The sequence below is a fragment of the Quercus suber genome, unplaced genomic scaffold (assembly GCF_002906115.3).
Source record: "Quercus suber isolate HL8 unplaced genomic scaffold, Cork oak 2.0 scaffold_269, whole genome shotgun sequence".
Lineage (NCBI taxonomy): Eukaryota > Viridiplantae > Streptophyta > Magnoliopsida > Fagales > Fagaceae > Quercus > Quercus suber.
The window spans coordinates 732,200-755,977 of record NW_027069725.1 but is presented as its reverse complement, the minus strand read 5'-3'; the positions used below and the strand labels follow the sequence as shown (position 1 = coordinate 755,977).

Here is a 23,778-nt window from a genome sequence, read left to right as displayed (position 1 = left end):
TTCCAAATTTTACTGGATGCCCACAGAGAGACTATTTTTTAAAGAGGAAAGAGGGACGGGGGGATCCGCTTGGAGCCCAGGGGGCAACGGTTCAAATGAACCCCTGAATTGGACCCAAAAAAATTTATTATAATATTTTTTTTCTAATTTTTTCTGTTTTGACACCTCGGATAAAAATTTAAAAACCTTAACCTTAAGCCCTGCCGAAATAAACTTGACGACGAGGAAAGTCTTTAGTGACGAGAACACACGTTAATGACGAGGAAAGCTCCTCCATCATTACCATCAGTAAATGACAGGGGCGGTTACACATCCAGACGAACAGACCGTTGGGACCAACTTAAAGCCACTTAATAATGCCAGTAGGCGTTACGCAGAGGGAAGTTAAAGCACCATAAATCACCCAACGGCTAAAAACTGCAACAACATATATAAATCCCTCACATCCCCCCACGAGAGAGGTAGGAACATTCTCTTACATTGATGCTATTTGGTTGTTTTGCTCTTATATAATTCTTGACACTGACTTTAGCATCGGAGACGTTGTGGCAGGCACCACACCGGTGACCATCCTTCAGGAAACGGTCTTGCACGAGGTTTAAGATCGTCTCTGGTCGCATGCATCGATTGACGAAGTCACACTTCATCAGTTTGGCGCCGTCTGTGGGAAACGACATTTTCTTGTTCAAACTCGAAATAATAGTTCCTTGTTTTTATTTTCTCTGGGATGGAGTCCAATTAAGATTCTACGGCTCTAGCTCAGCAAGTACAAGCCCTTGCGAACACAGTTGAAGAACTGACCAGGCAAAACCAAGAAATGAGGCTGAGGCTTCAGCAGGAAGAAAATCGTTCGAGGGGTAACCAGGAAAATGAGGGAGATAGCAACGGAAGAAGCGACCATCGAAGGCTAAACGCTCCCGCCGAGCCGAATTCAGAAACTCTTCGGGAAATGAGGGGGGAAATGGACGAACTAAGGAATGCCATCAAAGAAAAAACAGACCGGAGCGTGGATCGAATGGTCCGGGCGACGGATTCACCATTCACAACGGCGGTCCTCGACTACCCAGTACCGTCAAAATTCCGGTTACCTCAGCTCGAGCCCTTCGACGGATTAAAAGACCCTCAAGACCACCTGAACACCTTCAAGACGACCCTGGGACTTCAACAGCCACCAGACGAAATACTGTGTCGTTCCTTCCCAACTACGCTTAGGGGAGCTGCCCGAGAATGGTTCACGAAGTTGCCAACATCGTCAATCGATACGTTCGAGCAGCTAAGTAGCTCCTTCCTGCGTCACTTTATTGGAGGACAACGACCAAAGAGGACCGCCGACCACTTGCTCACCATCAGGCAGGGGGAAAAGGAAACCTTGAGATCATATGTAAAACGTTTCACGAGGGAAACATTGGAGGTAGACGAAGCCGACGATATGGTGCAACTGACGACCTTCAAGGCCGGATTGAGGTCCAGAGATATCGTCAGTTCGCTCGCGAAGAATCCCCCAAAGACGATGGCTGCAATGCTCCTCAAGGCGCAGAAGTACATGAACGCCGAGGACGCGTTGGCTGCTATCAAGGATGAGGACAGACCAGGAGACAAAGGAAGAAAAGAGGACGATCGTAGAGGGCAAAAGCGGGATCGATCAGATCGTCGAGTCAGTGACGGAGTCAGAAGGAAAGACGAGAAAAGCCCGCGAACGGTAAAATTCACCCCTCTCGTTATGCCTGTTGATAAAATCTTAACGCAGATCAAAGACGAGCACTACCTTAAATGGCCACGGCCACTGCACTCATCTCCTAACGTCCGCGACAAAAGCAAGTACTGTCAATTCCATAAAGATCATGGCCATTACACCAAAGATTGTAGGGATCTCAAAGAACAGATAGAAGAATTGATACGAAAGGGGAAACTTCAGAAATTCATAAAGAAGGGGGAAAACAATAAATTTCGAGATGAAAACAAGGGCCAACATGGGTCATCGTCCAGGAACGACAGCCGTCGGTCACTACCTCCTCAAAATGTGGTTGGGGAAATACAGACTATCGCAGGGGGACCTACCACCGGGGGCTCATTCAAGTCACTCAAGAAAACACATCAACGGCAAGTGAATAGCGTCCACATGACACCCCTGCCAAAGCAGAGACGGACTTATCAAGATATGACCTTCAACGAGAGTGACTCCAGAGGAGTGAAACAACCCCACAATGACCCCCTGGTCATAAAGCTCACAATAGAAGGGTTCAACACAAAGAGGGTCCTCGTGGACAATGGCAGCTCTGCTGATATCATTTACTTTTCAGCATTCCAACAGCTAAGGCTGGAACCCAAGAGACTTCGTCCATTCGACTCTCCGCTCGTCAGCTTCAGCGGTGATAGAGTGTATCCTAGGGGCATAGTGACGCTGACAGTCACAGTAGGGACGGACCCAAAACAGTTAACTCGTCAGATAGACTTTCTGGTAGTAGACAGTCCGTCATCCTATAATGTTATCATTGGAAGGCCAGCACTCAACAAGTGGAAGGCGTCCACATCCACGTACTGCTTGAAGATGAAATTTCCAACGGATGACGATGTTGGCGAAGTCAGAGGAGACCAAGTGCTGGCCCGAGAATGTTATCAAGCTGTTCTCGTAGCTAAGGAGAACCACACGTGGATCGTAGAAGAAAAAGAGGAAGAAAAAGTGGAAGAACTGGAAACGGTAGAGTTGATTGAAGGGAAAGCAACAAAAACAACCAGAATAGGGACGACCCTAAGTCCCGAGATGAGAACGAAGCTCGTAAAGTTTCTTCGGGAGAACTTGGACGTCTTTGCCTGGAACCATGACGACATGCCAGGCATATCTCCCGAAACCATCCAACACAGGTTGAATGTGAATCCAGAAAGGAAGCCCGTCAAGCAGAGACGAAGGACTTTTGCACCAGAAAGAGACCAAGCTGTCGCTGACGAAGTGAGCAAACTATTGGCGGCAGGCTTCATCAGGGAAGTATATTATCCAGATTGGCTTGCAAACGTCGTCTTGGTAAAGAAAGCCACTGGGAAATGGAGGATGTGCGTAGACTTCACGGACCTAAACAAGGCCTGCCCGAAGGACAGCTTTCCCCTCCCAAGGATAGACCAGCTCGTAGACTCCACAGCTGGACACAAGCTATTGACGTTCATGGACGCGTTCTCGGGGTACAACCAGATAAAAATGGCTGACGAGGACCAGGAGAAAACCGCCTTCATCACGAGTCAAGGGCTCTACTATTACAATGTAATGCCGTTTGGACTGAAGAACGCTGGAGCAACTTACCAGAGATTGGTAAATAAAATGTTCGTCAAGCAGATAGGCAGGAACATGGAGGTGTACGTTGACGATATGCTCGTCAAGAGAAAAGAAGAGCCTGCTCATCTGGACGATCTGAGGGAAACATTCGAAACACTCAAACAATACCAGATGAAGCTGAACCCTGGTAAATGCGTCTTTGGCATTGCCTCAGGAAAGTTTCTGGGATTCATGGTGTTCCAAAGAGGGATAGAAGTGAATCCTGAGAAGGTACAGGCAATAATCAACATGGCCTCCCCTAAGACCGTGAAGGAGGTCCAGAAGCTCACGGGCCGGATTGCCGCGCTGAACAGGTTCGTTTCTAGAGCAACGGACAAATGCTTACCCTTCTTTAAGACCCTGAAGAAGGCTTTCGAATGGACTAACGAATGCGAAGCAGCATTCCAGGAGCTCAAACTTTACCTCAGCAACCCGCCACTCCTGAGCCCGTCAAAGAAATGTGAGAACTTGTATTTGTATTTAGCTGTATCATCTACAGCAGTCAGTGCAGCACTAATCCAAGAAGAGGATAGGAAACAGCTCCCAGTTTATTACATCAGCCAAGCCTTCCAGGGGGCTGAGTCCAGGTACTCGAAGATCGAGAAAATCACATTCGCCTTAATTGTAGCCTTGCGCAAGCTCAGGCAATACTTCCAGGCGAATCCAATCTTAGTGATGATGAATCAGCCCATCAAGAAGTCAATGAGCAAACCAGAAGCCGCGGGGAGGATGATCCAGTGGGCGGTCGAACTCAGCCAACTCGACGTAGAGTACCATCCAAGGACGGCCATTAAAGCACAAGCTCTAGCAGACTTCATAGCCGAGTTTACATATCTAGACGAGTCCAATCGTGCCAACGAAGACGAGACATGGATGATACAAACTGATGGCTCGTCAGCCCAAAAAAGAGGGGGAGTAGGGGTAGTCATAACTACCCTCAACGGAGAAATATTGAAGTACGGAGTCCAGCTAAAATTCCCTGCGACTAACAACGAGGCTGAATACGAAGGAATCCTGACGGGCCTAAGGCTAGGAAAAGAGCTTGGGGCCAGGAACCTACTGATCCAGAACGACTCAAAACTAGTAAACGGTCAGGTAAAAGGGGAATATGAAGCAAAAGAGGAACGAATGCAGAAATACCTCAAATTGACGAACCACTTGACAAAAGAATTCGAAAAAGTGGAGTTCGCCCAAATTCCAAGAAGCCAGAATAGGGCCGCAGACGAAGTGTCAAAAATAGCCTCATCAGACGAAGCAGAGTCAAAGATAGACCTGATGATGGAGACGCAGAAAAACCCCAGCATAGAAGAAGTTTTAACATTCGCAGTCCGAGGCGAAAGCAGCTGGATGACGCCCATCATGTCTTTTCTCCAGGATGGACACCTGCCCCAGGACGCAGATGAAGCCAGGAAGATCAAGAAAAGAGCCGCCAGATTCACGATTCTTAATGACGCCCTATACAAGAGAGGTTTTTCCATGCCTTACTTGAGGTGCGTTGACGAAGGAGAAGCAGAATACATCCTGAGAGAGGTACACGAAGGAATTTGCGGGGACCATGCTGGGGCGAGATCCCTGGTAAGAAAGATTATGCGAACTGGGTACTTCTGGCCAGCCATGCAGGACGACGCGTCAAGGTTCATCAAGAAATGTGACAAATGTCAGAGGTTCGGGAATGTCCAATCCCTGCCATCAGAAAAGCTGACGACGATAACATCCCCATGGCCGTTTGCGCAATGGGGAATCGACATTGTTGGCCCTCTGCCCCAGGGCAAAGGTCAGGTAAAATTCTTGCTAGTTGCTATTGATTATTTCACTAAATGAGTTGAAGCAGAGGCATTGGCGACCATCACCGAAACCAGAATCCAGGGTTTTGTCTGGAAGAATATAATATGCAGATTCGGGATCCCAAGGACGATCATATCAGACAATGGACGACAATTTGATTGCCAGGGTTTCAGAGACTTCTGCTTAGGCCTAGGCATCAAGAACCAATTCTCATCACCAGGCCACCCCTAAGCGAATGGACAGACGGAGGTAACGAACCGCACGTTGCTCAGGATCATAAAGGCCAGGCTGGACAATGAGAAAGGTGCCTGGCCAAAAGAACTACCCAACGTCCTGTGGGCCTACAGAACCACGGCCAGGACACCAACGGGAGAAACCCCCTTCAGACTTACATATGGTACAGAAGCAGTGATCCCTGTCGAAGTCGGAGTCACCAGTACTCGACGGGAAGCGTTCAACGAAGAAGAGAATGACGATTTGTTGCGAGTTGATTTAGACTTCCTTGACGAAGTACGAGACGAAGCCCTCAGCAGAATGACGGAATACCAGAAGAAGATGGCAGAATACTACAACAAAAGGGTGAAGCTCAGGCGACTCGACATAGGAGACCTCGTCCTGCGCAAAGTAACCCCGGCAACCAAAAATCCAACCCAAGGAAAGCTCGGCCCTACTTGGGAAGGACCATACAAAGTCATCCACTACTCTAGACAAGGCAGCTACCATCTGGAGACCTTAGACGGACAAAGACTCCCAAGACCATGGAACATTGAACATTTGAAGAAATACCATCAGTAGATGTAATGTAAGGACGTATTCATCAATAATACTCAATAAACAGATTATTCAGCCAATATTTGTGTTTATACAGGCTCGCTTAATGGATTTAACAAAAGCCAAAAAATTGGCTAAGTAGTAAGATTCCACACTGACGGATGTAAACTACTGACGATAACAAGTTATATCAGTCAAAAAATTAGCTAAGTAGTAAGATTCCGCACTGACGGATGTAAACTACTGACGATAACTAGTTATATCAGCCAAAAAATTGGCTAAGTAGTAAGATTCCACACTGACGGATGTAAACTACTGACGATAACGAGTTATATCAGCCAAAAAATTGACTAAGTAGTAAGATTCCGCACTAACGGATGTAAACTACTGACGATAACAAGTTATATCAGCCAAAAAATTGGCTAAGTAGTAAGATTCCGCACTGACGAATGTAAACTACTGACGATTGTAAATCCCTAAACAGACAAAAAAGGCTAAGTAGCAAGAGAACGGCTATTGACGGGAAAGAGGAAAGTTAGAATAAGAAACCTTCATAACATGTGGACCCGAGCAAAACTCGTCAAACATATGAACAGTCAGGCATATGACAAAGTTAAGTAAGTACGAGGTAAATTCAGTTAAACCCCAAACTGAAGGGTAATTACCATTGTTTTTACATAAAACCCATAAACATTGGGTTACCAAAATAAAATAAGCAGAAAGTTGTTCAAAAATCTGGCCCGAAAACACAATGGGCACCCAAAAAAAAAAAAAAAAGATGTGGAATTTTCACAACAAAAGTTTTCCTAAGTATCAGGGTCAGGCATTGGTAGCACCGTCATCAGCTGGAGCGTCGTCAACAGGAGCATCCTCACGGGCAAAAGGCACGATGGCAGAAGATTGGCCAGCCTCGTCAGCTGCCATTTCCTGGTCAACCTCCTCCAAGTCCAGCTTCTCCATATCCACCCCAGAAGGATGCTTCAGCAAGTACCTCCTCAATAGCTCAAATCCTTTGAAGTACCAGCTGAACAAGACGGTGCTATACTCGTCAGTTGTCTGGAATGCTTCAACTGACCTCGCAGCTATCGTCTTCAGCGATTCCCTGGTACTTATAAGCTGCTCATCCTTCTCTTGTGTCAATTGACGCTCCACCCTCAGCTCGTCATCCAGTGTTTTCAACTTCTCCTTTAAGGAAGCGGACTCGCCCATAGAATCAATGAGATTCTTCCGCAGTGTGGAATTCTCCGCTTCCTAGGTCTCCATCCTGGACGCTAAAGATGCTACCTTCGTCTCCTGAGTAAGATATTCAGAAGCTATGTGCATACTCTCACCCAGTACCTGAAGAAAGACGTTCATAATCGTTAACAAAAGAAATGAAGCAAAGAGGAGAACGGAGAAAGGAATGAACATAAACAAGTTTACCTGTACGAGCTTATGGACGTGTCGAGCCGCCACGTCATTAAACGGGACACCTGACAAAACCTTCAGATTTGCAGCGGTCACCACCTCGTGGGCCCTATCCACGGCCAGCCTCTCGTCAGTCCAGAGGGTAGATGGACGAGGCACACTCTTCTTCTTCTCCTTCTCCTTCTCAGACAACCTCGGCCTTTTTGAAGCTGGAGTAGCCTCAATCTCCTCCAATGAGGTCGTGGGAGAAGCGGTCCTCGTCGTCGCGACCCCTGACACGACTGGGCTGACAGAGGAAATAGGAAGCGCCGAACTACTCTTCCCGGTGACACGCACAGCCTTTTTTCCTAAATTAGACAAAGGCTCGCTCTTCTTGGATCTCATTTTAGCATACAACTCCTTGTTAAATTTTGTCATCATTTCTGCAAAGAAGGAAACACTTGTTAAAAAAAAAAAAAAAAAAAAAAAAACTGCTGCGTAGGGTATAAATACCGACGAACTCAATACTTACTCTTTTTTCCCTCAATTTCAATATTTCGCAGAACGTAGTCCGACGGATCTGGCCCCAGGCAATAGAAGGCGAGTGTCCTGGGATCAACCAAGTCGTCCCAGTATTCGATCGTCTGCGCATATTCGATCGCCTTCTGAACTCGACTCTTGTACCTGCTCTTCAATTTGGGTCGTCTCTTAACTACACAAAAAAAAAGAGGCAAGATATTCAGTGACGATAAGGACATAGGCGAGGAGGATTAGTATATCAAAGGGAATATTGACGCACCTAAAGTCGGGGTTCCCCACCGACGATGCAATCTCGGGAGATCACCCCAAACCTCGCCCGAGGGGGTTTCGAAATCGTCCCCAGATACAAAGAAAAACCTGGACTTCCAGTATCTAAAGGACGAGGGTAACTTCTTGACGATCCTAGTACTCCTCTCCCACGGCACCAGTTCATAGTACCCGTGCTCCTTTGACGCTTTCAAACGATACAAATAATTGAACTCGTCTACGCTAAGCATGTCTCCGTCCAGGGCAGCCAGCCATATGCCCATACAACTAACCAATATTCTCCACGAATTTGGCATGAGTTGCCCGGGAGCAATACCAAACTGATTCAGTAACTCCATCACGACAAGATGGACGGGAAACCTCAACCCACAGACGAAGGCCGACTCATAGAAGCACACCTCGCCTGGAAAGAAGTGGCAAGCCCGTTCCTCCTCGTTGGGCAGACGAACCCTAACCCGATCTGGGAATTGGAATCTATCATGAAATCTCCTAAGGGTATCATCGTCCAATCCACACCTCTCCTCCAGGGCATGAAAAGCCCTAACCTCACGAGGGACGAAGACAGCCGTATCCCTTTCTGCTGGGCCGCCGCTAGACGACAGCCCAGTCTCAAGCTCGCTAGACCTAACTTCTGACATCGTCCTTTCCCTTACTAATTCTTCAAACCACTCGACGGGTTGTTGAAGGATTGGCAATAAATCAGCCAACACAACAGCCAAACTATTGCCCTCGTGAATAAAGTTTTCTAGGTGAGGGAAAGTCCCTAAAGCCCCCCCTAATCGAGCGAAAAAGAATGAAATCGAAGGGCACTCTAACCTAACCTTAAAGCTACTGCACATGGAAAGCTAGGAAACAAGAGGTCTAAAGCACCCCAAAACCAAAGAAGAAGAAAAGCAAAGAAGAAACCAGCAAGGAAAAAATAAAAGATCAGAAATTTACAATAACAAAAGAGATCAAGGGAAGCAGAAAGCCAAAGGAAAAAACTTACCTCGGAGAAGACAACTATGGCGCTGCGCAGAAAATCGCTGGGGAGAAAGGAAGAAGAACACCAGAGCAACGATGGAAGGGAGTTTTCGAAAAAGTGAAAAGAAAATTATGGGGAAAGGGGAAGTTTAAAAACCAAATGTTGGGAAGCTGAAAAACCAGCGGGAAAATCAAGGAGGCTCATCATATGCAGCCTTAACTCCTCCAACCAAAAGGTGCCACGTGGGCCACAACCCAAAAGGAACCGCCGCAGCACATTAAATGCGGCTCAAAAACCCAACCGCCTACTGCCCAGAAACCTTTCACCTTCCTTGGTCAACACGACGCGTCATAACGACCATGGAATCTGGGGGCAACTGATGGGACTGACGAAGTAGATCCTACAAGAGGTAAGGCTGACGACAAGGAAAGTCTTTAGTGACGTGAACACACGTTAATGACGAGGAAAGCTCCTCCATCATTACCATCAGTAAATGACAGGGGCGGTTACACATCCAGACGAACAGACCGTTGGGACCAACTTAAAGCCACTTAATAATGCCAGCAGGCGTTACGCAGAGGGAAGTTAAAGCACCATAAATCACCCAACGGCTAAAAACTGCAACAACATATATAAATCCCTCACATCCCCCCACGAGAGAGGTAGGAACATTCTCTTACATTGATGCTATTTGGTTGTTTTGCTCTCATATAATTCTTGACACTGACTTTAGCATCGGAGACGTTGTGGCAGGCACCACACCGGTGACCATCCTTCAGGAAATGGTCTTGCACGAGGTTTAAGATCGTCTCTAGTCGCATTCATCGACTGACGAAGTCACACTTCATCAAAACTTAAATATGATCATCTTAATTCTTTACAATATCTTAACCTTTTTAAACATAAAGAAAAATCTCAATAATAAACCAAGTTGATCTAAAATATGGAAAAAAAATTAATTAGCCCAACAACAAAACTAGAATTTGCTAATCTTAAACCTTAGAAAAAGCTCATTTAAATCTTAACAAATTTTAAATAAATCAATCAAATAGAAAATTAATAGATAAATGATTACTTGACTATGTACATTGAAACAGATATAGCTAGTAGGATTGATAATGAAAATATCATGCAACAATTTTAGAATACGAAACATCGTAGAAGACAATTGTAAAACTTTATGTATTAAGATTTTTTTTTTTTTTTTTTTTTTTGTGATGTCGATATATTTAATTTATCTTTCTATTTGAAATTTTGTATAGCTTATGTTTCTTATCGAACCCCCTATAAAATAATCTTGGAGCCACTACTGAAGAGGGACCTCTCTCTTATACTAGTAATATATGTTAACAAGTGTGGGGCCTGAGAACTTAGTAGCATCGGCCCATCTTACATCCAGCCCAAGGCCCATGCCGAGGATGAAGAATCACCCGAGGACATCGTATGAAGGCCTGAGCTGCAAGGACCCTAGCTGAGGATGGCCCTATCCTCGGTGGACCGAGACTAACACCAAGTGGGGGAAAGAGTCCAGTACAGGTTGTCACCTCCACACTAAATGCGCTCACCTAACCTTCTGGCCGCATTAATGGAGATGTGACTCCTGGACATGGCAACCCTGGCCACTGCAAATCGCACGAGCACTGATAATGCAGCGGTGGGGACGGGTAATTAGGAGGAAAGTGCGTGGATGATCAACAGGTGGAAAAGAGAGATGGTGAGAAGGGGACTATATAAGGGGAACCAACAGAACAGTTAGGGGGAGAGGAAAAAAAAAAAGAGGAAAGGAAGGGACCTCTGTCAAGCTCCTCGGATCGGTGCCGAGGAGAAATCTTGAGGAGTAACTTTGGCACGCCGACCTTCAACGAGTGTGAGTCCTGTTTTGGGCGTTGTCCGTTTGTTAGGGCCTAGTTCTTGAACCCACTCTCTAAAAATGTATTGTTTGGGCTTATTGGATCATTTTCCTTTTGATTTTTGAGGGCCTTTCCAAATTGAGTCCTTACAACAGTTATTTGATTGCACTCAATAGGAAAGATTGCATTGAAAGGTTGTAAAAGATCATAAAAAAAAAAAAATACATTTTTAACTGAAAGTTGCTCGACACTCACTATCCAGATTCATATATAAAAATTTGATTCGTAAATGAGTAGCCTGTGGTTTAAAATTTTTTTGTATATGAGGGACTTCTGTCTTGGATATGATTAATAGATTATGAATGTTGAAAATTGAAAAACTCTTAAACCATAATATCCTTGAATCCAAAGTCCAAACTATAAATAGTAGCATGTTTTGAAATTGGAGTAGACAGAGGGAAAATGGAGTAGAGAGGAATCTGGTTAGAATATATTAAAATTTAGTACAATCTAGTCATTTTTCATTCTCTTCTTATCTAAGCTCCTTTCATCTCTTTCCATTCATCTCTTTCCATCCAAACATAGGCTAAATTTCATTTTTAAAAATTATAAAAATGCCATGCCATTATTAATTTAAAAGAAATTAAAATTTTGGCATTTTTTCGAGTTAAACAAACAAAAAGTATTTTAGATGAACATATAAGATGTTTATGTTTTAATATTAAACGTGGTGTTTTAAATGGTCCACTTTAGACCACATAGTTTGCAACTTATTTAACATAGTGAGAACTGTAAGTGCATTGTGTGTTTAACTTGCATATGGGAGAGAAATCCTTGGAGCATTTATTATTAAAATGGCTTTTCTCAAGAGCAACATGGCGGGATCTGATTTAGCATTAAGGATTGATATGTTCCACTATGGATCCTTAAATTCATGGCTGGAAAACTAGTTGGGCAGATAAAATTTGACTGGCCAGGATTACACTTACACAGCACAACATTCTGATAAGTATGTGGGTTTTAACTTTTATGGTTTAATAGAAACCAAGTTGTCCACAAGAGAAAAATGTGTTCAACTATAGAAACGTTATTAGGCCAAATCTTTGATGGATAGGTACTCATCGGCACATATAGAAGTTGAAATGGATAATGTTATGCGCACAGATCCAACAAAATATGCAGGGTTATGAAATAATGGCAAGCATTCACTCTGGAAGGAGTTTTGGAAGGATGGATGCTTATGAAAAGGCGTTGGTTTGTTGCCTACTCCGTTGGTGGGAACTAGGAAGACAATTGAAATGTAAAATTTGGGCTTTTTGACTTTTGAGGTCTAAAAATTGAAAAATTATTGTTTCACATCTAAAGCTGTGTATAGTTCGATTGAAAAGGTTTTACAAAAAACATTTTTACACATTTACAAGTGTTTGGTTGGACCAAAAATCTAGTCAACTTAAAAACATTTTCTCTTTGACTGTAAAATAGAGTTAGTTTTGGTGTGAAATGAATTACACTTTTATTTTCCTACATTTCATTTTCAACCTCACTTATCACACTCACGCTCTTACATACCCGAAACAAAGAGAGAGAGAATAGAGAGGAGAGCTTGAACCGACACCCACCTCCACGCCGAAAGTTACTCTCATCCTCACCGCCAAACATTACCCTCATCTTCATTGCCAAAAAATTTCCAACTTGCTTTCTCTCTTTTTCTTTCTTGTTTCCTCTCTTTCTCTTGAACCTTCGAAGCCCCAGAGCTCGATTTGTGCAAATCAAACTAGCAAGTATCAAAACTGAAGTTCTCTCTTGCTAATCTGTTGAGCTGTGTCACCAATCCGGTATTTTTTGTGAACGATCTGCCCCCCTCTCTCTCTCAACTAATTCTCCCCCTAAGGATGCCTCAAATCTCCATATGTTTCTCACAATATTAGTCTAAAAAATAAATGATCGTTTGATAATGTTGTTCTAATAACATCATTTGTATTTTTTAAAAATATATATAGATAAAAAAAGTATATAAAAAATACATATAATATTATTAAAAAAACTAAAAACATACGATTAAAAAGCGGAACTTAAATTTTTCTAAATTAAATAGTAAACGGGTCCAAGTAGGCCACGTATTTCTTTTTAAAAAAACCAAAAAAACGGAGTCCACTTAACCTTTCCGCCATGGGAAAATCTTTCTGGAAACAAAAGTAAGCGCAAACAAACAAACGTTCCTGAAAAAAAAAAATTGTAAAAAAACAAACGAACCATAAAAAAGTCACTCCATCTTCCCCTCTCGTCAAATAACACAAAATATTGGCCCAGAATATAGGACCGACCAACGCACCGGGTCCCTCGCTCTCTTGCCTCTCTTCTCTTCTTTTGTAGCTACTGTCGCGTGAAAATAGTAGCAACTAGCAACCAAGCTAGCAATTCTTGCACGCCAGCGATTCCTCAACCCAATTTTCTTCTTCTTCTTCTTGCGTCTCCGCCACGCTTGCACCACCCATATCTCCTCTACTCTATATCTCACTTTTCTTCGCTCTCTCCACCTTAACTTCCATTTCTATCGCGCTTTACATTTCGCCGGCTATGGCTCTGCTTCTCTGCAATATACACCCCGCCGCCCCTTACTCTTCTCTTCCTATCTTCAAAACTCACCACAAACGCCACCGTTTTAGAACCACCAACAACCTAAAACCCCGTCTCTCTCTTCCCAGCCCCAATTCCTCCGCTGCTCCAAAACGCGTTCTCCTGCCTCCTCTCAAATCGGCTTCTTCAATCAACGGATTCCCCATCCAGAACGCTCCGGAAGTCTCCAGAGACCGCCGGAATGCCGAGCTATTCGAGCGAGTTCGGCGGTGGATTGGCTCCGCTAGGACAGTCCTCCCCGGCGGCAGCTGGTGGAGCTTCTCCGACGACGTCGACGTCAAGTTATTGGCCAAACCGGTCACCGTGTTGCAAGCTCTTATTCGAATGTGGCACCTCGTTGCGCAAGACCGTTGGGTTATTTTTACAGCTTTTGCTAAGTGCGTGGTTTCGTACTTTTTTTTTTTGGTTTTTGTAAATCGTTAACATATTTCTATTAGAAAAATGCTTGGAATTGAATTGGTATAATTTGTGTGGCGGTTCAGCTTTCGGAGATTTCGATACCGCATTACTTGACTGCCTCAATATTTACGGCACAGAGTCGTGAAATCGCGGTGTTCCATCGGAATGTGCGTCTCTTGATTGTGTTGTGTATCACTTCAGGAATATGCAGGTCAAAATCTTGTATGGTCAAAGTACCCTTCTTCCTTGTTTGGTCAAACTACTGTTTTTTTCTTCTTTTTTTTTCGAGATAAACTTTACTTTTTTTGAGTTGTGGTGGATCCTGTATTATTATTTTATTTCATTTCATTGTGAACCTAGCATGATTTTTTTTTTCTGCGCCAAACCCAAGTTGTTTATGAATAGCTCACTTCATTTACAACCTAGGAAGCATGGACACGGATGTGTATGATACAGTGACACAAACAATTTCTAAAAAATTTCTGAAAAAATTATAATATGAAATAGCCGATACGACGCCGGCATGACACTGGTACGATATGAATACAACATTCTAAATTAATTGTCCGTGCTTCCTAGTTTACAACCTACTAAGGATTTGATTTGACGGATGGGGATATTCTTTATGTCATCTTTCTATGGTACACATTTTTTTTTTTTTACATGAAGTTATGTACGATACCTACCTATTCTTATCTGTTAATTTCTTTTATAATATAAAAAATATAAATTAAAAAGTGTGTACCGAAGAACATTTCTGCAGTTTTTTTGGATTTTGAACATGAATATACATGCTATGATGGGCTATTTATTGATATTATTTTATGTTGTTTGCTTTGAACTTGTGCTGTGTATAATAATACTTATCACTCTCAATGCGTGAAATTTGAGCCATCTTGATGAATGATGTGACTGAGTTGCTGACCCCATACTCTGTTTATTTGAACTTCAGTGGTGTCCGAGGTTGCTGCTTTGGCATTGCAAATATGATTCTTGTGAGTCTACTATAACCAAAATTACCATTTTTTTTAAATTAAAAAGTGTGTACCGAAGAACATTTCTGCAGTTTTTTTGGATTTTGAACATGAATATACATGCTATGATGGGCTATTTATTGATATTATTTTATGTTGTTTGCTTTGAACTTGTGCTGTGTATAATAATACTTATCACTCTCAATGCGTGAAATTTGAGCCATCTTGATGAATGATGTGACTGAGTTGCTGACCCCATACTCTGTTTATTTGAACTTCAGTGGTGTCCGAGGTTGCTGCTTTGGCATTGCAAATATGATTCTTGTGAGTCTACTATAACCAAAATTACCATTTTTTTTATTTATCCAAGAAATATTCAACATTGTAAATTGCTATGCCATTTTTTGTTCTTAGTGCAGTCATGTATAAGGTCATGTGAAATGAATTAAGTTTCTGTTTTGTTTCACTATCTTACCATCACTTGCTACTTGTGTTCAAACATTAATTTTTAATTATTGGCTTGATAGTGACCAGAGTTTTTATAACATTCCACAGGTCAAGCGAATGAGGGAAACATTATATTCTTGCCTTCTCCTACAGGTTCTGAAATATGCTGTCATTTGCACCTATCAAGCAAGTTAGATCTGTTTAGAGTTGGCATAGTTTAACTTATTTTGGCAGTATCTTTGTTGTAGGATATATCCTTTTTTGACACTGAAACGGTTGGTGATTTGACAAGTAGGCTTGGGGCAGATTGTCAGCAAGTGTCACGGGTTATTGGGAATGATCTTAATCTGATATTACGCAATCTCTTACAGGTTTTTTTCACTGATCAAATAATTAATGCCTTTCAGATTTTGCATTCAATTTGATGATTAATTTTTTGTTTCTCATTATTCTGTTTTAGGGAACGGGTGCATTGATTTACTTGATAATTCTGTCTTGGCCACTTGGTTTATGTACATTGTTGATATGCTCTACTTTAGCAGCAATTATGCTGCTCTATGGCAGGTAAGGTTTTAATTTGTCTTTTGAGATTTTCTAAGTTGAATGTGACCTTACCTTAAAGAATGTACTTGTAAATAACATGGTGTGATCTGAATGAGTTAGGTGGGAGCATGTCAAGATAAGAAAATCCAAAATTAGAAATGACCTATGTGTGTAAAGGACACTAGAATATTCCAGTTTAAGGTGTAAATTTTCTACAAATTATAGGATTCCCAAAGAGATGGGAAGGGAAGGCTTAAGAGAAAAGGATGCCTATTGACTTTATGGAAGATATTGATTGAACATGCTGAGACACAAAACATCCGCACACACTTATCTGTTGTTTATTTCCTTCAATGTCTCTCTCTCTCTCATTTTTTTTGTTTCTGTTTCTGCGGAAATTTTGTTGACTTTTCATGTGTCCTTTTTGTAGTTACCAGAAGAAGGCAGCAAAGTTAACCCAAGAATGTACTGCTTCTGCTAATGAAGTAGAATAAGACTCCTTGTCTATAGTTTGTTATTGAAAATTCTGCTTCCTCAATGATTTCTATAAAGGCTGCATTTCATTATCTATTTCAGGTTGCTCAAGAGACATTCTCTCTGATGAGAACTGTTCGCGTTTATGGAACAGAGGAAGATGAACTTGGAAGGTAAAATTGCTATTAGTGGTCATGTCTTTCTTCCATGGCGATTCCAAACTTAATTTTCTGTACCACAGTGCACTTAAACATTTTAATTAGAAACATATGGAAACATGCATGTGCTGTATTGTTAACTGATTTTGACAGATAATTATCCAAACACATGTATAGGTACAAGCATTGGCTGGGGAAGTTAGCTGATATAAGCTTGCGACAAAGTGTTGCATATGGTTTTTGGAACCTGAGCTTCAATACTCTTTATCACTCAACACAGGTCTTGCTTTCTGAGTGATTTTCAAAATTAAAAGATTTTTAGTGTTTCAGATAATCACTTCTGCATGTTTTTCCTGCTCAAAATTTTCAAAATTCTTGAATGAAAAGTTTCAATTGACACTCAATAATCTATGTGATTTAAATGTAAGTCTTTGCTTTCTGCTCTGAATTTTGGCTTCAAATCAGATTTTCTTATTGGTACAGATAGAGCTATGTTGCAGTATTTATCAGCTAATATGTTTTTGTTTTTATTGTCTCTAATCGTGTTTTAAGAAAAGTGTTTCTTGGATCCAAGAAATAATTTTCTGCTGCAATCTTTTGGACTTAAAAAGAAGCATGTTTAATTCGCCATTAGTGCATAAAAAATCAAATATTATGAATGAATGGATAGTTTGATGGATAAATGCTAAAGCTTTAGCAACTTTGGAATATTACTTATTTTAGCAACTTTGGAATATTACTTATTTTAAAAATCAGATGACTCAGATGAGAATTTTATTTTCTGTGTTTTTGGGTCCATTTTAAGTTTTGGTACTTATAATTTCATTTGCGAATTTGATTTATAGGTTATTGCTGTTCTGTTAGGAGGAACATCTATTCTAGCTGGTCATATAACAGCAGAGCAACTTACAAAGTTTATATTGTATAGTGAATGGCTAATTTATTCAACATGGTGGGTGGGGGACAATTTATCATCATTGATGCAATCGGTTGGGGCAAGTGAAAAAGTCTTCCAATTGATGGATCTCTTGCCCAGTAATCAATTCGTATCAAAAGGTAAGGATTTTATGGAGTTAAATGGAAGCTCTCACATAATTAAATTGTTTTTTGTTGAATTAGTCCATTTTCCATGCTTTCTTTAATTCATTTATTGACCTATCTTTTATGAATTGTGGAGTTAAACTGCACATGCATTCTTAATTCTTCCTTTAACTTTTGTATCGCAATGGTTTTTCAAATTGAGGAACAAATGTGCTGTTGATGCATTCGTTTAACATGTTTCTTAATGACCACTGTGAAAGAAGTATTGGTGATTGAAGTATTTTCCAACTAGGAATATGTAACTGTCAATTATATTTAAGTTTTCAGTTTAAACAGTCTTTTTTTTTCATGGTCAAAATGTTGTTTCTTCGGAAGTTCTTCAAGTATTTAAATGTAGACCATCACGTAATAGTCCTGCCTTAGTTAAATGCCATCATAGCCTTATCCTATATATTTTGGATTGGAATATTCCTTTTGCATTTTTTGTTTTTCTGCTGGAATGTGTACGTCTCATGAAATATTTCCTCATTGCATGTTCCTTGGCAACATAATTTCTTGAACATCAAAAACTCAAAGATGGAAGGCAGCCCTGCGGCTATAGGTCCCAAGATTGCCTAAGGCAGGACATGATAAAGGCGCTTGCATGAATGAAGCAGGGAACTACAAGTATTTAAATGTAGACCATCACGTAATAGTCCTGCCTTAGTTAAATGCCATCATAGCCTTATCCTATATATTTTGGATTGGAATATTCCTTTTGCATTTTTTGTTTTTCTGCTGGAATGTGTACGTCTCATGAAATATTTCCTCATTGCATGTTCCTTGGCAACATAATTTCTTGAACATCAAAAACTCAAAGATGGAAGGCAGCCCTGCGGCTATAGGTCCCAAGATTGCCTAAGGCAGGACATGATAAAGGCGCTTGCATGAATGAAGCAGGGAACTGATATTTAAAAATAATTGATAAAAGATATAAGAAGGAAGAAGATAACATGTGAATTCAAACAATATAAACTTACTAATCAACATTTTTTTTTTTTTTAAATTTCATGTTCAAAAAGCTCCATTTCTCTAATTGACCTAGTGCACTGAACAACTTTAACTTTATTTATTTATTTAATTATATAACTGTATTTAAATAAAATAATTTTGCTGCCATTTAGACATGATGCTAACTTATAATGGGATACTTGAGGTGACCATACTTCATTTGATGTTTGCACATGATGCTTAAGATTACAATTTGAATATTTATCTCAGTAAGATGATTCCAGTAAGAAGACTTATTAGTAGGGTACTTAATATCTTGGTAACAGGAAATTGAGGCATAAATATGGGAAAAAAAGAGGCATCAAAATTTTAATTCAATCAATTGAAAGAAATCCTTATTTTGTACTTATAAGATTTTTTTTTTTTTTTTTAAATAGTGAAATTGTGAATTTTAATGTCATTTTTTTACAGGGTTGAAGTTGCATAGGATATTGGGACATATTGAGTTCGTAAATGTTTCTTTTCATTATCCTTCAAGGCCAACGGTACTTTTCCCATGCTCAATATTATAAATACTCCATCTGACTTATGATTTTCAAAACCCCTGTTTTCAATAACATTTCTTATGCTCTACAACATCTTTGAGTTTGAGGTGCTAGAGTAGAAAAGAATACTTGCATTCAGAAGATGTTTCCTAGCCTATGGTGCAGGAAAAACTTTAGTCAAATGGTAGAGTATCTCAATGTGTTGGTTGTCTTAGGAACATGCATACATAGCCAATATCAAGAGGACTATCTTTAATTATCTAGGAGCTAATTAGCTTTTCATGTAGTCTGTAAGGCATTTCCAATAGTGCTTTAGGATGCTATGTCATTACTTCTCGTTGCAATGCATTTAGTGGGAAGAATTCCTATCATAACAGTACATAGTTCATCTGGCACTAGCCTAGTTCAAACTAGCTGATGGTTAAATCCAATAATTCAGGCTATAAGAGTCTTCCACTAGCACTTCTGATGCTTCTTGCTTTATTTGATTAGGCTACCTGATCCGAATTGGATATATGATTGGACTTTTGCTCAAAATTGCTAGTGTGGCTACTTCAGAATGAACTAATAATTAGACATCTGTACAGGTACCTGTGCTGCGACATGTAAACATTTCAGTGCATCCTAGTGAAGTAGTTGCAATTGTAAGAAAGTGCTCCTATTTGCGTTATTTGATCCTTTGTGTCCCACAATGATCATAAGAAATAAACTTATGTTTTAATATTGATTAGGTTGGTCTTAGTGGTAGTGGAAAAAGCACACTGGTGAATCTTTTGCTTCGTCTTTATGAGCCAACAAATGGTCAGGTAATTTCTTTAGCCATTGTAATATTTATCACTAGCATATATATATATATATAATATATTTTTTGTTTTGATAGTTATTTATCACTAGCATATTTGATGAATTATGGATTGTTCTAAAAGCTAACTGTTAGGAAATAATGGAGATTTAATCACTTAATCATAATTCTAGTCATTTCCTCAAGAGTGAATTTAGACTCCCCTTAATAAGTGGGTTCCAAACAAGGTAGTCAAAAGCGAAAGGCGAGCTTAAGGCGCCAAGGCCTTTTATTGCCCGAGGCGTGAGGCAACAAAAAGGTGCTAGCCTGAGTAAAGTGAGACACCAAATTCTAAATATATTTATTATACATATACAACTCCTAGTGTATTGAAGTATTATAATAAAGTGTTTTTGAATATGTTGCGTGAAAAATTAGATCTATCAAATGATTTCAAAGTAGGATTAAATAGTCTAGGCTCTATTAGTTATTCTAACAGTAGGTTTTATAACAAGCTTCTACTAGAAATTAATTAATCTAACAATAAGTTTTACAACAAACTCTTGTAAATTAATTTATCTATCAATAGGTTTTATAACATGCTTTTTAAAATTAATAATCTAATGATAGGTTTTACAACAACCTTCTATTAAAAATTTAAAACTAAAAAAAAAAAAAAAAAAATTAAAAAACAACATTGAGGCTCTTGCCTTAGCACCTTATTTATGGCTTAAGGCAGTCGCCTTGCTCGCCTAGGCTGAAAAGGCGAGGGCCTCATTAAAGGAGCCTCACCTTAGAGCCTTTAAGGCTCCTTAGTTGCACCTTGCCTCACCTGGGCATCTAGGCTAGCATTCGGCTTTCCTTTGACTACACTGCGCCCAACATGTGGGATTTTTTTTTTATTTTTTTTTATTTTTTAACTCAAGATCACCTAATCTGATATCATGATAAATTATTAATTGTCCAAAAAGCTTAAATTATTGTGAAATGGTGAATTTAATCACTTGACCACAATTCTAATAATATCAAATTGAAAGGATTTTGTGTTTAAATAATTGCTTTGTGTTTTTAGGAAAAGGTCTAAAAAGAAAGCAAATAATTACGTGAGGATATGGTATTTACGCTAAATATTACTTCTTGAATCATTTAAGAGTAAGTTGTTGAGGATTACCCTTGGTCACAAACATATTAATGTCAGCTTCTCAACCAAGTCATCATGTATAAAATTCTTGGACCTAACTTCAGCAATGAAGAACGGGTTTCTAAGTATTTCCTATTCTATGTAATTGCGCTTGGCTCTTTTGCATATGATCGTCTTTATTTATTTATTTATTTATTTTATTATATATTGGTTAGAAATGTCCTACTACAACATGAACCCTTTAGTCCCCAAGCACTTAGTACTCGCGGAGGTACCACATGAACTAAAGAGTTCAGTAGTTTCATCACAGGTCTTTGCTTTAATCAGGTTTGTAACAAAGCTTTTTTTGTCTATTCTTTTTGAATGAGAGAGTAACATTGGGTGTACTGGGGTTTTGGGATTTTGAGTATCTTTTTTGTGAGATTGTTTGTTGGTATGGATAGTTTATTTTCAGTGAATTGGGATTTGGATTGTGTTTGTGAGAGGTTTTGAGTGTGTTTAAGTTTATGAGGTCTATGAGTATTGTTTGTGAGCATAGCTTCTGAGGGTTGGTTGAGTGTAATTTTAATCTGTATAGTTGATAGTTGTTTTTTTTATATAGTATTACCCGTGGATTCAGACATGGATGAACTGCGTCAAACTTTTTTGTTTTATGTGGATGTTATAATTTCTTATTTGTGTGAATACACCTCCTTTAGTCCCAAATTCCAACATTTCTTTGTTTTTACTTACACTCAAGTAACCAGGGTGTGGATGTCCATCAGTTGAACCTCTAATTACCAGTTACTAGTAACTCTAGATTTTGATTGCTGCTCTACTTGGAGGGTTTTAGGATATAATCGTTGGTAGCCATTTATTAATCTTTCTTTATAATAGTTGGTGTCCAGATGCCCATCAGCTGATTCTTTCATTTGTAATTGTGATTTTAATTGCAGATTTTGATAGATGGTTTCCCTCTTAAAGAGTTGGATGTCATGTGGTGGAGGGAAAGAATTGGATTTGTGGGACAGGTTCTGATCTAATTTCAACACAAATAAATTCAGTTAATTTTAGATATTTTCTTCTTACTAAGAATTTTGAACAGGAACCCAGACTTTTCCGTATGGATATTAGTTCAAATATCAGATATGGATGTACTCGAGATATAAAGCAGGAGGATATTGAGTGGGCTGCCAAGCAGGCATATGCCCATGACTTTATCTCGTCACTGCCTAATGGTTACCAAACACTCGTTGATGATGATTTGCTAAGTGGTGGACAAAAGCAGCGAATCGCTATTGCTCGGGCCATTCTTAGGGACCCTACCATATTGATCCTTGATGAAGCCACTAGTGCATTAGATGCAGAGAGTGAGCACAATGTCAAGGTAGCTGCGTCTAGCAATAACTCCATGTCAACACACTCACACACTCAGATTCTCACATGGAAGAAAAATAAAGAGAGATATTTCTGTATCATTACCTATGAAAAAATGGAGCAAGATATTGATGTATCATTTACCTTTGTGTCTAGGGTGTTCTTCGTGCTATCAGAAGTGACTTATCGACAAAGAGAAGTGTTATAGTTATTGCACACAGGTGCGTTCTCAAAAGTGCTCATTTCAAGTGTTTTAATTTTGAACCTGAATTTTTCATTACCCATTTTGTACAGGCTTTCTACAATTCAAGCCGCTGACCGGATTGTGGTAATGGATGGTGGTCAAGTTGTTGAGGTTGGTTTTCTGTCCATTTATTTTGAATCTCTAAAACAAAGCAGAGTTCACCCAAGGGAAACCTTGCTTAAAGGGTATCACTAGTGTCCATTGAGGCCCAAAAAGCCTTATTGGGAATTGATCCCGCACTCCCCCGTTCCTAAACTTGAGACAGATATAACTGGACAATGAAGCCAATAATTTGTGTCATAGTCCTTTTTCAGTAGATATAGAACTCATATTAGGGTTGCCCTCTTATAATATAATAAGATTGTGGAAAGAGTTATAAGCATGAGCTACATGGCTTTACAGTGAGATAACTGAAAAACTGTGATGGCTTGTCTTTTGTGCACATTCTATTCTGTTCTGTAGTGTAAGCTTTAAATTTAATGTGCCCCTGTCATTCTCTCCCCCAAACCCACCTAAAAAAAAAGTAAGCTGTGAATGTAACTTCTACCTCTATTCCAATGCTCAGATGGGCAGTCACAGGGATCTTCTCCTCCAAGATGGCATATATGCTAGACTGACTAGAAGACAGGCTGATGCCGTGGCATGATCTTGGACTGTGTTAGATGTTCCCTTTTTATTTCTACACAGGCTTCTTTGATGTGACATAGGGTTCAAGCATCATTTTCACTGTTGACATATATTCATAATATTCCAAAAAAAAAAAAAAAAAAACTCGGCATGGTTTGGAAAAGAGGAAAGGAGTGTATACAAATTTATTACTGAAGCAGTTGCAGCTATGCATTTTTAGCCTCCATAGATTATGGGAGGCAGCTTCAACAGAATATGCAGTATCATATTCTCAATTCATTATTTATGATGCCAAGGTAAGAAAGCCAGGCAAGACAAGTATGACCGTCAAATCTTGATTAGCAGCATATGTATCAGGCGTACAGGTGCTGATAAATGTAATTTGGTCCCTGGATCATGCTTTCATTGATTTTATTGCACTGTCATTTTTTGTTGTAATTGTATAATCATACTTTCGACTTCCATTAGGCTTTGTACAAAGACTCACTAGTCACTGTGGAAGCTTGTCTGAGTAATTAACGTAGTTATTATACAAATGCTAAAAGTTCATATGA

The 23,778-nt window shown here is 40.0% G+C and overlaps 2 protein-coding genes across 5 annotated transcripts; both read left to right on the top strand.

Annotated features, from left to right (window-relative positions):
* The first annotated feature begins 817 nt into the window (after positions 1-817).
* Positions 818-5,125, top strand: LOC136070911 (uncharacterized). Its single transcript, XM_065781532.1, has one exon. It carries the CDS (start codon positions 818-820, stop codon positions 5,123-5,125), a length of 4,308 nt encoding a protein of 1,435 aa, XP_065637604.1.
* An 8,016-nt stretch (positions 5,126-13,141) lies between these two features.
* Positions 13,142-23,778, top strand: LOC112026657 (ABC transporter B family member 26, chloroplastic). 4 transcript variants are annotated; one of them, XM_065781513.1, is made up of 18 exons: positions 13,142-13,909; positions 13,987-14,114; positions 14,856-14,898; positions 15,433-15,477; positions 15,573-15,695; positions 15,785-15,888; positions 16,298-16,352; positions 16,444-16,514; positions 16,677-16,779; positions 17,345-17,555; positions 19,002-19,075; positions 19,663-19,719; positions 19,807-19,881; positions 21,933-22,007; positions 22,082-22,363; positions 22,510-22,574; positions 22,648-22,708; positions 23,163-23,778. In XM_065781513.1, exons 1-18 carry the CDS (start codon positions 13,445-13,447, stop codon positions 23,241-23,243), a joined length of 2,118 nt encoding a protein of 705 aa, XP_065637585.1. In that variant the 5' UTR covers positions 13,142-13,444; the 3' UTR covers positions 23,244-23,778. The 4 variants fall into 4 exon arrangements, with proteins under 4 accessions (XP_065637585.1, XP_065637583.1, XP_065637584.1 ...); XM_065781511.1 differs by having other exon boundaries at positions 13,902-14,125; XM_065781512.1 differs by lacking the exon at positions 14,856-14,898 and adding an exon at positions 15,159-15,201 and having other exon boundaries at positions 13,903-14,114.

Bases quoted from the DNA above. Each gene is read 5' to 3' on its own strand.
- LOC136070911 (XM_065781532.1), top strand. From the start codon at position 818: ATGAGGCTGAGGCTTCAGCAGGAAGAAAATCGTTCGAGGGGTAACCAG.
- LOC112026657 (XM_065781513.1), top strand. From the start codon at position 13,445: ATGGCTCTGCTTCTCTGCAATATACACCCCGCCGCCCCTTACTCTTCT. The intron at 15,889-16,297 runs GTAAGGTTTTAA...TCCTTTTTGTAG, and splicing joins ATTATGCTGCTCTATGGCAG to TTACCAGAAGAAGGCAGCAA. The intron at 16,353-16,443 runs GTAGAATAAGAC...TATCTATTTCAG, and splicing joins GTACTGCTTCTGCTAATGAA to GTTGCTCAAGAGACATTCTC.